General features: G+C 47.5%; 1 protein-coding gene across 1 annotated transcript in view; it reads right to left on the bottom strand.

The window, feature by feature from the left end:
• The window catches only part of LOC137342333 (V-type proton ATPase 116 kDa subunit a 2-like), a gene marked incomplete at its 3' end in the record, with an annotated part of 32,621 nt that extends 15,856 nt beyond the window's left edge, over positions 1-16,765 (bottom strand). Inside the window, exons 1-2 of the mRNA XM_068006270.1 lie at positions 16,497-16,765; positions 4,402-4,480 (exon numbers count right to left, since the gene is read on the bottom strand). Coding sequence (XP_067862371.1) covers positions 4,402-4,480; positions 16,497-16,613 — 196 coding nt within the window. The remainder of the gene's footprint in view (positions 1-4,401; positions 4,481-16,496) is intronic.

The following is a 16,765-nucleotide window of genomic DNA, read 5'->3' as shown; positions in this document are numbered from 1 at the left end:
AGAGAGGGAGAGGGGCGCACACAGAGAGAGAGGGAGAGGGGCGCACACAGAGAGAGAGGGAGAGGGGCGCACACAGAGAGAGAGGGAGAGGGGCGCACACAGAGAGAGAGGGAGAGGGGCGCACACAGAGAGAGAGGGAGAGGGGCGCACACAGAGAGAGAGGGAGAGGGGCGCACACAGAGAGAGAGGGAGAGGGGCGCACACAGAGAGAGAGGGAGAGGGGCGCACACAGAGAGAGAGGGAGAGGGGCGCACACAGAGAGAGAGGGAGAGGGGCGCACACAGAGAGAGAGGGAGAGGGGCGCACACAGAGAGAGAGGGAGAGGGGCGCACACAGAGAGAGAGGGAGAGGGGCGCACACAGAGAGAGAGGGAGAGGGGCGCACACAGAGAGAGAGGGAGAGGGGCGCACACAGAGAGAGAGGGAGAGGGGCGCACACAGAGAGAGAGGGAGAGGGGCGCACACAGAGAGAGAGGGAGAGGGGCGCACACAGAGAGAGAGGGAGAGGGGCGCACACAGAGAGAGAGGGAGAGGGGCGCACACAGAGAGAGAGGGAGAGGGGCGCACACAGAGAGAGAGGGAGAGGGGCGCACACAGAGAGAGAGGGAGAGGGGCGCACACAGAGAGAGAGGGAGAGGGGCGCACACAGAGAGAGAGGGAGAGGGGCGCACACAGAGAGAGAGGGAGAGGGGCGCACACAGAGAGAGAGGGAGAGGGGCGCACACAGAGAGAGAGGGAGAGGGGCGCACACAGAGAGAGAGGGAGAGGGGCGCACACAGAGAGAGAGGGAGAGGGGCGCACACAGAGAGAGAGGGAGAGGGGCGCACACAGAGAGAGAGGGAGAGGGGCGCACACAGAGAGAGAGGGAGAGGGGCGCACACAGAGAGAGAGGGAGAGGGGCGCACACAGAGAGAGAGGGAGAGGGGCGCACACAGAGAGAGAGGGAGAGGGGCGCACACAGAGAGAGAGGGAGAGGGGCGCACACAGAGAGAGAGGGAGAGGGGCGCACACAGAGAGAGAGGGAGAGGGGCGCACACAGAGAGAGAGGGAGAGGGGCGCACACAGAGAGAGAGGGAGAGGGGCGCACACAGAGAGAGAGGGAGAGGGGCGCACACAGAGAGAGAGGGAGAGGGGCGCACACAGAGAGAGAGGGAGAGGGGCGCACACAGAGAGAGAGGGAGAGGGGCGCACACAGAGAGAGAGGGAGAGGGGCGCACACAGAGAGAGAGGGAGAGGGGCGCACACAGAGAGAGAGGGAGAGGGGCGCACACAGAGAGAGAGGGAGAGGGGCGCACACAGAGAGAGAGGGCGCACACAGAGAGAGGGAGGGGCGCACACAGAGAGAGAGGGAGAGGGGCGCACACAGAGAGAGAGGGAGAGGGGCGCACACAGAGAGAGAGGGAGAGGGGCGCACACAGAGAGAGAGGGAGAGGGGCGCACACAGAGAGAGAGGGAGAGGGGCGCACACAGAGAGAGGAGAGGGGCGCACACAGAGAGAGAGGGAGAGGGGCGCACACAGAGAGAGAGGGAGAGGGGCGCACACAGAGAGAGAGGGAGAGGGGCGCACACAGAGAGAGAGGGAGAGGGGCGCACACAGAGAGAGAGGGAGAGGGGCGCACACAGAGAGAGAGGGAGAGGGGCGCACACAGAGAGAGAGGGAGAGGGGCGCACACAGAGAGAGAGGGAGAGGGGCGCACACAGAGAGAGAGGGAGAGGGGCGCACACAGAGAGAGAGGGAGAGGGGCGCACACAGAGAGAGAGGGAGAGGGGCGCACACAGAGAGAGAGGGAGAGGGGCGCACACAGAGAGAGAGGGAGAGGGGCGCACACAGAGAGAGAGGGAGAGGGGCGCACACAGAGAGAGAGGGAGAGGGGCGCACACAGAGAGAGAGGAGAGGGGCGCACACAGAGAGAGAGGGAGAGGGGCGCACACAGAGAGAGAGGGAGAGGGGCGCACACAGAGAGAGAGGGAGAGGGGCGCACACAGAGAGAGAGGGAGAGGGGCGCACACAGAGAGAGAGGAGAGGGGCGCACACAGAGAGAGAGGGAGAGGGGCGCACACAGAGAGAGAGGGAGAGGGGCGCACACAGAGAGAGAGGGAGAGGGGCGCACACAGAGAGAGAGGGAGAGGGGCGCACACAGAGAGAGAGGGAGAGGGCGCACACAGAGAGAGAGGGAGAGGGGCGCACACAGAGAGAGGGGAGAGGGGCGCACACAGAGAGAGGGGAGAGGGGCGCACACAGAGAGAGAGGGAGAGGGGCGCACACAGAGAGAGAGGGAGAGGGGCGCACACAGAGAGAGAGGGAGAGGGGCGCACACAGAGAGAGAGGGAGAGGGGCGCACACAGAGAGAGAGGGAGAGGGGCGCACACAGAGAGAGAGGGAGAGGGGCGCACACAGAGAGAGAGGGAGAGGGGCGCACACAGAGAGAGAGGGAGAGGGGCGCACACAGAGAGAGAGGGAGAGGGGCGCACACAGAGAGAGAGGGAGAGGGGCGCACACAGAGAGAGAGGGAGAGGGGCGCACACAGAGAGAGAGGGAGAGGGGCGCACACAGAGAGAGAGGGAGAGGGGCGCACACAGAGAGAGAGGGAGAGGGGCGCACACAGAGAGAGAGGGAGAGGGGCGCACACAGAGAGAGAGGGAGAGGGGCGCACACAGAGAGAGAGGGAGAGGGGCGCACACAGAGAGAGAGGGAGAGGGGCGCACACAGAGAGAGAGAGAAAGAGAGGCGCACACGCAGAGAGAGGAGCACACACAGAGAGAGAGAGAGGCACACACACAGAGAGAGAGAGAGAGAGAGAAAAAGAGGCGCGCACAGAGAGAGAAAAAAAGAGGCGCGCGCACAGACCGAGAGGCACGCAGGCGGACAGAGACACGCAGGCGGACAGAGACACGCAGGCGGACAGAGACACGCAGGCGGACAGAGACACGCAGGCGGACAGAGACACGCAGGCGGACAGAGACACGCAGGCGGACAGAGACACGCAGGCGGACAGAGACACGCAGGCGGACAGAGACACGCAGGCGGACAGAAAGAGAGAGACACGCAGACGGACAGAAAGAGAGAGACACGCAGACAGACAGAAAGAGAGAGACACGCAGACAGACAGAAAGAGAGAGACACGCAGACAGACAGAAAGAGAGAGACACGCAGACAGACAGAAAGAGAGAGACACGCAGACAGACAGAAAGAGAGAGACACGCAGACAGACAGAAAGAGAGAGACACGCAGACAGACAGAAAGAGAGAGACACGCAGACAGACAGAAAGAGAGAGACACGCAGACAGACAGAAAGAGAGAGACACGCAGACAGACAGAAAGAGAGAGACACGCAGACAGACAGAAAGAGAGAGACACGCAGACAGACAGAAAGAGAGAGACACGCAGACAGACAGAAAGAGAGAGACACGCAGACAGACAGAAAGAGAGAGACACGCAGACAGACAGAAAGAGAGAGACACGCAGACAGACAGAAAGAGAGAGACACGCAGACAGACAGAAAGAGAGAGACACGCAGACAGACAGAAAGAGAGAGACACGCAGACAGACAGAAAGAGAGAGACACGCAGACAGACAGAAAGAGAGAGACACGCAGACAGACAGAAAGAGAGAGACACGCAGACAGACAGAAAGAGAGAGACACGCAGACAGACAGAAAGAGAGAGACACGCAGACAGACAGAAAGAGAGAGACACGCAGACAGACAGAAAGAGAGAGACACGCAGACAGACAGAAAGAGAGAGACACGCAGACAGACAGAAAGAGAGAGACACGCAGACAGACAGAAAGAGAGAGACACGCAGACAGACAGAAAGAGAGAGACACGCAGACAGACAGAAAGAGAGAGACACGCAGACAGACAGAAAGAGAGAGACACGCAGACAGACAGAAAGAGAGAGACACGCAGACAGACAGAAAGAGAGAGACACGCAGACAGACAGAAAGAGAGAGACACGCAGACAGACAGAAAGAGAGAGACACGCACAGACAGAAAGAGAGAGACACGCAGACAGACAGAAAGAGAGAGACACGCAGACAGACAGAAAGAGAGAGACACGCAGACAGACAGAAAGAGAGAGACACGCAGACAGACAGAAAGAGAGAGACACGCAGACAGACAGAAAGAGAGAGAGAGACACGCAGACAGACAGAAAGAGAGAGACACGCAGACAGACAGAAAGAGAGAGAGAGACACACAGACAGACAGAAAGAGAGAGAGAGACACACAGACAGACAGACAGAGAGAGACACACAGACAGACTGAGACAGACACACACACACAGACAGAGAGAGACACACAGACGGGCAGACAGACAGTTGTACATCACTCGATTTAACAGCAGCTGTGAAAATGAATGAGTATCCTGCGCTCAGAGGCAGCAGCGATGGTGATTGACCTACCGAGAGTTTTCTCCATTTCTTCACACCTCCTCATCTCACTGACAAATTTACGCTGAAAGGTGGTCACATTGGGATTGAGCTGGAGGAGAAGAAATGTAAATGAAATTAGTTCCATTGACAGAATTAAGTAATTGAAAATTCCGTCACTTACAAAATTGTTCAATAATTAGCTTCATTAAACCATCACTTCCTGATTAAATAATCATACAGCATCACCCACGTTCTTCGATGCGGGTCTTGTTAAATGAAGGTTAAAGATGTCAGTGCTGCAGAATGAAGCATTTCCCACCTTCTGCAACCAACGTACTGAAGCACTCCCAGGTCAGGTGCAGCACAGATTGAAGCCCCCTGCAACATCAGCTCGCATGGGCGCCAGAAAGAGGGGGTGGGTGCCAGAGGACTGGAGAATTGCAAATGTTACACCCTTGTTCAAAAAAGGGTGTAAGGATAAACCCAGCAACTACAGGCCAGTCAGTTTAATCTCAGTGGTGGGGAAACTTTTAGAAACGATAATCCAGGACAAAATTTAAAGTCACTTGGACAGTGTGGATTGATTAGGGAAAGCCAGCACGGATTTGTTAAAGGCAAATCGTGTTTATCTAATTTGATTGAATTTTTTGATGAGGTAACAGAGAGGGTCGATGAGAGCAATGTGGTTGACGTGGTGTATATGGACTTTCAAGAGACGTTTGATAAAGTGCCGCATAATAGGTTTGTCATAAAATTTGAAGCCCATGCAATAAAAGGGACAGTGGCAGCATGGATACAGAATTGGCTAAGTGGCAGGAAACAGAGAATAATGTTGTTTTTCGGACTGGAGGGAGGTTTACAGTGGTTTTCCCCGGGGTTGATACTTGGGCCACTGCTTTTCTTGATATATATTAATGACTTGGACTTGGGCACAATTTCAAACTTTGCAGATCCAAAACTTGAAAGTGCAGTAAACAGTGAGGAGGATAGTGATAGACTTCAAGAGGATATAGACAGGCTGGTGGAATGGGCAGACACATGGCAGATGAAATTTAATGCAGAGAAGTGCGAAGTGATACATTTTGGCAGGCGAATGAGGAGAGGCAAAATAAACTAAATGGTACAATTCTAAAGGGGGTGCAGGAACAGAGAGACCTGGGGGTATATGTGCACAAATCGCTGAAGATGGCAGGGTAGGTTGAGAAAGTGATTAAAAAAGCATACGGGATCCTGGGCTTTTTCAATAGAGGCATAGAATACAAAAGCAAGGAAGTTAAGTTTATAAAATACTGGTTTGGCCACATCTAGAGCATTGTGTCCAATTCTGGGCACCGCACTTTAGGAAGGATGTGAAGGCCTTGGAGAGGGTGCAGAAGAGATTTACTAGAATGGTTCTGGGGACGAGGGACTTCAGTAACATGGATAGACGGGAGAAGCTGGGGTTGTTCACCTTATAGTAGAGAAGGTTAAGAGGAGATTTGATAAAAGTGTTCAAAATCATGAAGAGTTCAGATAAAGTAAATAAAGAGAAACTGTGAAGGTGGAAGGGTCAAGAACCAAAGGACACAGATTTAAGGTGATTGCCAAAAGAACCAAAGGTGACATGAGGAAAAACTTTTTTACGCAGCGAGTATTTATGATCTGGAATGCACTGCCTGAAAGGGCGGTGGAAGTAGATACAATCGCGGAAGTGCAGTAAACAGTGAGGAGGATAGTAAGAGACTTCAAGAGGATATGGACAGGCTGGTGGACTGGGCAGACACATTCCTTTCAAAAAGGAATTGGATAAACACTTGAAGGGAAAAAATTTGCAGGGCTACGGAGAAAAAGCAGAATAGGACTAACTGGATTGCTCTTAGAGAGCGCCAGCACGGGCTCGATGGGCCGAATGGCCTCCTTCTGTGCTGCAACCATTCTATGATTCTATAAAAGTAGAATTAGTTGCTTGAAAAAGAGAAATATTAAACAGGCACAGGAAGCGAGCGAGCAGTGGAGTGGGATTAGACTGGGTGGGATATTAAAGGGTACGGGGAGTGAGGGGAGAGTGGGATTAGACTGGGTGGGATATTAAAGGGTACGGGGAGTGAGGGGGAGAGTGGGATTAGACTGGGTGGGATATTAAAGGGTACGGGGAGTGAGGGGGAGAGTGGGATTAGACTGGGTGGGATATTAAAGGATACGGGGAGTGAGGGGAGAGTGGGATTAGACTGGGTGGGATATTAAAGGGTACGGGGAGTGAGGGGGAGAGTGGGATTAGACTGGGTGGGATATTAAAGGGTACGGGGAGTGAGGGGAGAGTGGGATTAGACTGGGTGGGATATTAAAGGGTACGGGGAGCGAGGGGGAGAGTGGGATTAGACTGGGTGGGATATTAAAGGGTACGGGGAGTGAGGGGGAGAGTGGGATTAGACTGGGTGGGATATTAAAGGGTACGGGGAGTGAGGGGGAGAGTGGGATTAGACTGGGTGGGATATTAAAGGGTACGGGGAGTGAGGGGGAGAGTGGGATTAGACTGGGTGGGATATTAAAGGGTACGGGGAGTGAGGGGGGAGAGTGGGATTAGACTGGGTGGGATATTAAAGGGTACGGGGAGTGAGGGGGGTGGGGAAAAGAGTGGGATTAAACTGGATGGCTCTTGTGGAGAAAAACACCAGCACAGACTTGATGGACCGACTGGCCCGTTTCTGTGCCGGAATATTCTATGACCTGCTGCGTATTTTCAGCATTTTCAATTTTTTTTAGTTTTATCTGCATGAGTTAATCAACAGGGGAGTGAGCGAGGTACTGTCCACAAAAGAAACGAGTGACAGGATATGGTTATAAACTGCGCTGCATCAAATCAGATTCTTGTAAGTATAATGTTTTCTCTATAAAATGTGATTTACTTTGAACAAAAAGTACTCCTCGAGACTGGATTCCTGCTTTAATTAATATGTTCTTCACAAACAGCTGTGAATATAAACAACAGAATACAAGGATGTGGGGTAAATGACACTTGACAAATTCTAAGAAGGGTATGAGCTTTTACAAATGGTCAAATCCGAACGAGTTGAGCAGCCTTTGCTGGCATTTAAACATGCCCTCAGGTTCGAGCAGCTAGCCTGGCACCCATGACCCAGAGTGCAGAAAACTCCCTTTGTGTGGAATCACAATTGCTAAATCCGGTATTCTCATGGGGAAAAGTTTTCATCAGAGGAAACTCAAGGGAAAACTTTTGCTCACCCAGCCATTCTCAAAATAAACACAACAGAAACATTCGCGATGGGTTACATTTTCGTGAGTCTCAAAAAAAGGTCCCAAATTTCCAAATTCACAACACTACCTATTCCCCAGTGTAAGCACACTGTTCTAAGTGAAAGACACAAGAGTAGTGTCACGTTGGTGCACTGCTGGAAGTGTGTAGACAAGAGTGAGGCGAGGCATCACTGCCTGCTCCTCACTGCAAGCTTGTGCAAAGCCCTCACACAATGAAACGTTTGCAGTTCTTGTAATGATAGGTGGTGCCCATCTAAAAATAAAACCCTGTGTAAGCATGAGGTGTTGCTGAACCAATGAAAAATAGGCAGTGCCCTTTTACGTAGCATTGCCATGGCCTGATGAATAACATTAAAGTCACAGATAAACAACAGCAATAACCAGAAAGAGAGATCAGTGAAAAGAGGAAAGTGAAACTTGTAGCCTGCTCGAAACTACAAAGGAGAATGCTTTGAATCTGGTCTAGTACTAGACTTGCGACCATGTGAATGGGCGGAGGATAGTTGCCTTGGTTTAGGAACTTCTACTCTTACAATGAGCTGCAACAAATTTATACACAAGAGCGTATCTCAACATATAAACTAACTCACTAAAACATCAGTTACACTGACACTGCCATCGGGATATCTGCATGATACTTCCACATTTACTTTGAAACATTTCTGAACATGTAGACAAATCTCAAAGAGCTTCTCCAGAGTAATTAAACCTTTACTCCTGATAATATATATAAAAAAACAAGATGATCAGATCTACGGAGAACAAACACTGCAACATCAGACTTACAAGGATGGGACCAGAACTGAGGGGTGAGAGCTGAGGGATTGAACAAGCTGGGACTCAAAAGAGAAGATTGAGGGGTGACCTGATAGAGGTCTTTAAAATTATGAAAGGGTTTGATAGGGTAGACGTAGAGAAGATGTTTCCGCTTGTGGGGGGAGACCAGAACTAGAGGCCATAAATATAAGATAGTCACTAATAAATCCAATAAGGAATTCAGGAGAAACGTCTTTACCCAGAGTGGTGAGAATGTGGAACTCGCTACCACAAGGAGTAGTTGAGGCGCATAGCATAGATGCATTTAAGGGAAAGCTAGACAAACACATGAGAGAGAAAGGAATTGAAGGATATGCTGATAGGGTGAGATGAAATAGGGAGGGAGAAGGCTCATGTGGAGCAGAAACACCGGCATAGACCTGTTGGGCCGAATGGCCTGTTTCTGTGCTGTAAACACTATGTAATTCTATGTAACATCCAATAGCAGAATGGGGCCAAGTTTGTTAATTTGCACATCCTCAAATTTCACAATAAAAATAACACTATCCCTTGCACTCCTTTTATTCAACTAATAGACATCTTCTCAAGTCTCCTTTTATTACTTCCATAGATTGCACCAACCCCAAGCGTTCCTACATAAAACGGGTGGTTTTAATTCAAGGTGATATTTTAGGGCTGATTTTCCAAACACGAGCTCCCGGGAGTGGAGAGGGCGCTCACGAGCCTCGTCCACTGACAGCTCTCGTCATGAGGGAGATAGGAATAGAAGGATATGCTGATAGGGTGAGATGAAGTAGGGAGGGAGGAGACTCATGTGGAACATAAAGACCAGCATAGACCTGTTGGGCTGAATGGCCTGTTTCCGTGCTGTAGACTCAGCTCCATGCTGGGCGGTCTCTTGTTGTATTTCTTATCATGCTTCTCCTTTTACCTGTTGAGTTTTCACTCTAATACAGAGCCAACTTATTACGGGCCTCTTAATTCAGATTCCGGAGCCTGTGCGTGAGCCACCCCCAGTTTCCACAGACTGGCAGCTCACTCATAGACCCAGTGCTGCCGAAGTATTTTCTGAAGTATTGACTGCAGGATGGTCAGGATTGGGAACTAAATATTCCAGGTTATAAGGTCTACAGGAGAGATAGGGAAAATGGAAGAGGGAGAGGAGTAGCCTTAGTGATTAGAGATGAAATCACTTCAATGATATAGGAGGATATAACGAGAGGTAAGCAGCCAACAGAGACCTTATGGGTTGAACTGAGAAATAGGAAAGGATCTAAGACTATAGTGGGAGTTGTGTATAGGAGCCCTGGCAGCAGCTCTGAAGTGCTAGATTGTATAACTGCAGAGATTAGACAAGCGTGTAAGAAAGGCATAGTGGTCTTAATGGGGGACTTTAACCTTCACATAGATTGGGCAAAGCAGACTAGCAACTGTCAGAAAGGTAGTAAATTTCTTGAGTGTGTCCGGGATAGTTTTCTACAGCAGTATATCCTAGAGGCAACAAGGGGGCAAGCCATACTAGATTTAGTAATGAGTAATGAGCCAGATTTAGTTAACGGCTTAACTGTGCGTGAACATCTATCCAATAGCGATTATAACATGATCGAGTTCAATGTAGTGTTTGAAAGGGAAAAAAGTGAATCAGCTGCTAAGATTCTAGACTTGGGTAAGGCTGACTTTAATGGGATGAGACAGAGACTGTCCACAGTAAACTGGGCAAATCTGTTAATGGGTAAAACGACTGATGATCAGTGGGAAATGTTTAAAGAAACATTTAACGTGATACAGAATCGGTTTATACCCCTGAGGGGCAAGAACTCTACTTGCCAAAAAAAACAGCCATGGACAAGTAAAGAGGTAAGGGACAGTATAAGACATAAGGAAAGGGCATACAAAAAGGCAAAAAATGGCACAGATCCTGGCGAATGGGAAAGATACAAAGATCAACAAAGGGTCACAAAACAGATAGTAAGAGCTACAAAAAGAGAGTATGAAAAGAAACTTGCAAGGGATATCAAAACCAATACGAAGAACTTTTATAATTACATTAGGAAAAAGAGGGCGGTCAGGAGCAGTGTTGGCCCCTTAAAAACTGAAAGTGGGGATATTGTCATTGACTATGGGGAAATGGCGGACATGTTGAACAATTACTTTGCATCAGTATTTACAGTAGAAAAAGAGGATAGCATGCCGGAAATCCCAAGAAAACTAATATTGAATCGGGGACAGGGACTCGATAAAATTAACAAAGTAAAGCAACAGTAATGAAGAAAATAATAGCACTAAAGAGTGACAAATCCCCAGGACCAGATGGTTTCCATCCCAGGGTTTTAAAGGAAGAAGGTGAGCACATTGCAGATGCCCTAACTATAATCTTTCAAATGTAAGGACTTGCACAACACCAGGTTATAGTCCAACAGTTTTATTTCAAATCACAAGCTTTCGGAGCTTACCTCCTTCGTCAGGTGATGAAGGAGCAAAGCTCCGAAAGCTTGTGATTTAAAATAAAACTGTTGGACTATAACCTGATGTTATGCAAGTCCTTACATTTGTCCACCCCAGTCCATCACCGGCATCTCCACATCATGTATAATATTTCAAAGTTCTCTAGATTCAGGAGCTGTCCCTCTAGATTGGAAAATTTCACGTCACTCTGCTTTTTAAGAAAGGAGAGAGAGGGAAACCAGGGAATTATAGACCAGTTAGCCTGATATCTGTTTTGGGGAAAATGCTGGAGTCTATAATTAAGGATAGGGTGACTGAACACCTCGAGAATTTTCAGTTAATCAGAGAGAGCCAGCATGGATTTGTGAAAGGTAGGTCGTGCCTGGCAAACCTGATTGAATTTTTTGAAGAGGTGACTAAAGTAGTGGACAGGGGAATGTCAATGGATGTTATTTATATGGACTTCCAGAAGGCATTTGATAAGGTCCCACATAAGAGACTGTTAGCTAAGATAGAAGCCCATGGAATTGAGGGAAAAGTACAGTCTTGGTTAGGAAGTTTGCTGAGCGAAAGGCGACAGAGAGTAGGGATAATGGGTAGGTACTCACACTGGCAGGATGTGACTAGTGGAGTCCCGCAGGGATCTGTCTTGGGGTCTCAATTATTCACAATATTTATTAACAACTTAGATGAAGGCATAGAAAGTCTCATAACTATGTTTGCCGATGACACAAAGATTGGTGGCATTGTAAGCAGTGTGGATGAAAACATATAATTACAAAGTGATATTGATAGATTAGGTGAATGGGCAAAACTGTGGCAAATGGAATTCATTGTAGACAAATGTGAGGTCATCCACTTTGGATCAAAAAAGGATAGAACAGGGTACTTTCTAAATGGTAAAAAGTTAAAAACAGTGGATGTCCAAAGGGACTTAGGGGTTCAGGTACATAGATCATTGAAGTGTCATGAACAGGTGCAGAAAATAATCAATAAGGCTAATGGAATGCTGGCCTTTATATCGAGAGGACTAGAGTACAAGGGGGCAGAAGTTATGCTGCAGCTATACAAAACCCTGGTTAGACCGTACCTGGAGTACCGTGAGCAGTTCTGGGCACCGCACCTTCGGAAGGACATATTGGCCTTGGAGGGAGTGCAGCGTAGGTTTACTAGAATGATACCTGGACTTCAAGGGTTAACTTATGAGGAGAAATTACACAAATTGGGGATGTATTCTCTGGAGTTTCGAAGGTAAAGGGGTGATGTGATCGAAGTTTATAAGATATTAAGGGGAACAGATAGGGTGGATAGAGAGAAACTATTTCCGCTGGTTGGGGATTCTAGGAGTAGGGGGCACAGTCTAAAAATTAGAGCCAGACCTTTCAGGAGTGAGATTAGAAAACATTTCTACACACAGAGTGGTAGAAGTTTGGAACTCTCTTCCACAAGCGGCAATTGATACTAGCTCAATTGCTAAATTTAAATCTGAGATAGATAGCTTTTTGGCAACCAACGGTATTAAGGGATATGGGCCAAAGGCAGGAATATGGAGTTAGATCACAGATCAGCCATGATCTTATCAAATGGCGGAGCAGGCACGAGGGGCTGAATGGCCTACTCCTGTTCCTATGTTCCTATGACTTGTAATTGATCTCAGGATCTGCCGAACAATAGTTAACCTCCAAGTGACCTTAGAAAGGCACAATTAGGCCTTAATGAGACACACCAAGTTACAAACAGGCCCTTAGCAGCAGAATTATACACTGTCCTTGTATAGACATCTCTCCCTACTCACCACGAGCAACACCACAGGGGATCCACTAATAATTCCTATCTTGAAACAATATGGTGCAGGAATGTGGGGCGTGGGAAGGAGTCAATCAATGGGCACTGAGAACTCCACAGATTCTAAGGTCTCGGGTCTCCATGACCATTAAAAGCCCAGACCCGGTAACTGAAATGGTTAAAATAGCCAATCAGACCAACGCATTTTTAACTCTGGCCATTAAAGGGTGGCCTGATTCTCACACCAGGTAAAATCATTACCAAGTGTAGTAACTATTTAAAATGGATGTGAAATCACTGTCCCAGTTTGCTTCGATGGGGAATATTCAGCTCGCACAGAAAGCAACTTCAACTTTTGAACAGAATGTAGGAAAGCATGAAAGAAGAAGAGGCCTCTTAGCTGATCTAACCCACATCCGATGTGTGATCCATTCCATCAAGGACTTGACCCCACCCATTTAGTCTCCTGAGTGAAACAGTTCTTTAAAATTCCATCCCCCACCCATCACCCCCAACTCCACCGTAGTGCGAGCAGAGGAGTTCTGGCCAATATTTATCCCTCAACCAACACCAAAAACAGATAATCTGATCATTTATCTCATTGCTATTTGTGGGATCTTGCTGTGCACAAATTGGCTGCTGCACAACAGTGATTTCACTTCAAAAGTACTTCATTGGCTGTGAAGCACTTTGGGACCTCCCACGGTTGTGAAAGGTGCTTCTAAATGCAAATTCTTTCTTTTCTCCTTCTGATGTGGGCTGTCAAGGGGCATAAGGGACCTCCCCACTAATCATTAGAGAAAATTGGAGAAAGTCCTGTTTTGTGTCCCGGAGAATCCAGCTAGAGAATAGTGACAGCACCTGGGGGCAGGGTAAACACCCTTCATCCGTATTCTTGTGCAACAAACGGTTCATAAATTTATAGCAAAAGTATGCTGTGAAATAGACACTATCATAACGAGTGGTAAGAGACGACAAATGCCTCCATTTATAAACCTGACCACAACTCATGACTGGATCGTTAATCTGCCTGACCCATTTGCTTAGATACTTTTCTCCTCTCACTGCTGCAATGCACTTTTACCCACACTCGTGTCAATGCAACCTTACGTGCATTAAATACGTACACTCCAGCCCACTTCCTAAAGCCTTCAGAGTAACTCTACCGAGTTTTGGATTGCTACGGAAGGAATACCATGAACCACAGATTGAGCATGTTTTCGAGTTGGCATCGAGACAGCCTCACTGTAATCTTCAACATATACGTGGCCGTCGGCATCATACATCTCCTTAAATTTGGCTCCAAACAGTTATTTGTTAGATTCAAATGTTCCCACTGAGATTTAATAGCTCCAAGGGCCGATAGTGGGTCTGGCCATTACAATAGTTCCCAGCACCACCCTCTTGCCTCCGGGACCTGCCCAAACTGGTGGAAGGAAAGGCAACTCTCCCAGATATCCAAAAAGGTGGCAATTAAAATTAATTCCCTATCCAGTTCCTCGAGTTCATGAAACTACAGCACAAAACTCACCCTAACTGTTACTAAATCAGCAGCCTCGTACAAGGAACAAGGGTCACTGGTGTGGAAAATGGCAATGTCACAGCTGAGCAATAAAGATTCTCAGCTGCGATTAAGCAGAACAAATACTGTTGATGCATTTCTTTACTCTGCATCCGACCAGCAGCAGACCTGGTCCAGGAATGTTCAATGCCGCCACTGAGTGCAAAGATCAGTAATATCACTTCTCTCAACTTGAGCACAAATTAAACCAAAAATTGCCTTTTTACTAAAACACTTCAGATTTGACGCCAAATTCAAAAGTAAAGTTGCAGTTAGCTTTTTTTTAAAAAAAGGGAGGGGAGGAATTAGGGGAGAGAATCCATTCACATAACCTACGTGTCACTTTGCTACGGTTGGTAAGATTGATGATATGATGTATCTGCATTACTGATAAGGTCTGTCACTAACTTTATAGAAAATGGAAGAATTACTTAAAAATGTAAAAAAAAGTCACAATTGCAATAGTTCCCACAGGACTGAACTTCTCTGAAAATACTCCCAACCACATCGCATCCTGAAAATACAATCTGCATTGCACAATGTATGTACAAACTTTAACTACTCAACACCATAAATATGAAGTCACTCCTATGAAGTCACTAGAGTTAAGTAGTTGGGGGATAGTTTCAAAGTTCTACGGTACATTCTCTGAATGTTTTTGTGTGTTACTACGAATCATTCACACAAGTTCTATTTGTGTGATCATTTACAGCACCAATCTCTCAGTTTTACTATTACAACAGTAAACTGGCACCTAACTAGGCAGTGAAACTGCCACTTACAGCCACCAGATCAGTGGTAATGACCTCTCCAAAGTTACTTCACAACATACAGCACCTTATGTTTGAACAGCCTTTTAAACAAGAAAACATCAGTAACTTATCTCCAGTGATTTTAACAATTTAAATACATCTTTCAATTAAAATATTGAAGTCACAATTCAACCCACGGTGGTAGATCCAGGGCAGTGATTGCTCCAAAAACTCAAGTGAAACCAACCCCATCCAATCAGCAATCACATCACAGAGCATAACCGGCATTTCATAACCATAAAATGTTATTGTTACATGTGTAATGTTGCATATATTAAAGAGCACTTAATATTACCACTTTACATATTAAATAACACTAAATATCAAATATACCTTATATATTAGTAACTCCTTGTATATCATATAGGACAGTGGATGTCCAAAGGGACTTAAGGGTACAGGTACATAGATAATTGAAGTGTCATGAACAGGTGCAGAAAATAATCAATAAGGCTAATGGAATGTTGGCCTTTATATCTAGAGGACGGGAGTACAAGGGGGCAGAAGTTATGCTCCAGCTATACAAAACCCTGGTTAGACCGCACCTGGAGTACTGTGAGCAGTTCTGGGCACCGCACCTTCGGAAGGACATATTGGCCTGGGAGGGACTGTAGCGTAGGTTTACTAGAATGATACCCGGACTTCAAGGGTTAAGTTACGAGGAGAGATTACACAAATTGGGGTTGTATTCTCTGGAGTTTCGAACGTTAAGGGGTGATCTGATCGAAATTCATAAGATATTAAGAGGAACAGATAGGATGGATAGAGAGAAACTATTTCCGCTGGTTGGGGATTTTAGGAGTAGGGGGCACAGTCTAAAAATTAGAGCCAGACCTTTCAGGAGTGAGATTAGAAAACATTTCTACACACAAAGAGTGGTAGAAGTTTGGAACTCTCTTCCGCAAACGGCAATTGATACTAGCTCAATTGCTAACTTTAAATCTGAGATAGATAGCTTTTTGGCAACCAAAGGTATTAAGGGATATGGGCCAAAGGCAGGTATATGGAGTTAGATCACAGATCAGCCATGATCTTATCAAATGGCGGCGCGGGCTCAAGGGGCCGAACGGCCTACTGCTATAACTGCTTATGCATTTGTAGTTACAGCTTAAAGATTATGTTGGGATGCCTTATAAATTAAATAACACTTAATGGATTATTTGATACCTTCTACTTTAAACACCTTATAAATTATATGGTACCACCACCTCATTAAATAATAGTTTATAACACTTTATAGATTAAATACTTTATAGATTATACAGTATTTTAAATAACAGCTTATGCATTATATAATAACACGATATACGTTTTATATTAACACACTGTAGATTAAATGACACCTTATAGATAATACAGTAACACCTCATACATTATATGGCAGCACCTTATAGATTAAACACCACCCTATACATTATGCAGCAGCACCTTATAGATTAAGCGGTAAGGCGGCCGCTCTAAGCTGGTTATAGTTAGTGAGCGGGACTCACGTCTCTGAACTCCACCAGCCCGGCCTCCCCCAGCTCGCTCACACAGTCATAGGCCGAGGCGGCCTGCAGGAACAGCTGGGCCAGACACATCTCCTCGCTGCGGAACACCGAGCCCATCCTCGGCCACTGGGCCCCGACCACCGGCGCACACCCCCCTCCGAAACCCCGAGCGCCCGAAGCCCGCTCCGCGCCACTCCCGCCTCGACAGCGCGTCCCCTCAGACCGGGAGGCGGGACGGTCCGTCCGCCGGCGCTCCGCCGCCCGCGCCA

The sequence above is a fragment of the Heptranchias perlo genome, chromosome 25, assembly GCF_035084215.1.
Source record: "Heptranchias perlo isolate sHepPer1 chromosome 25, sHepPer1.hap1, whole genome shotgun sequence".
Lineage (NCBI taxonomy): Eukaryota > Metazoa > Chordata > Chondrichthyes > Hexanchiformes > Hexanchidae > Heptranchias > Heptranchias perlo.
Note: the sequence above shows the minus strand (reverse complement) of the source record. Positions and strands in the feature narration are given on the sequence as shown.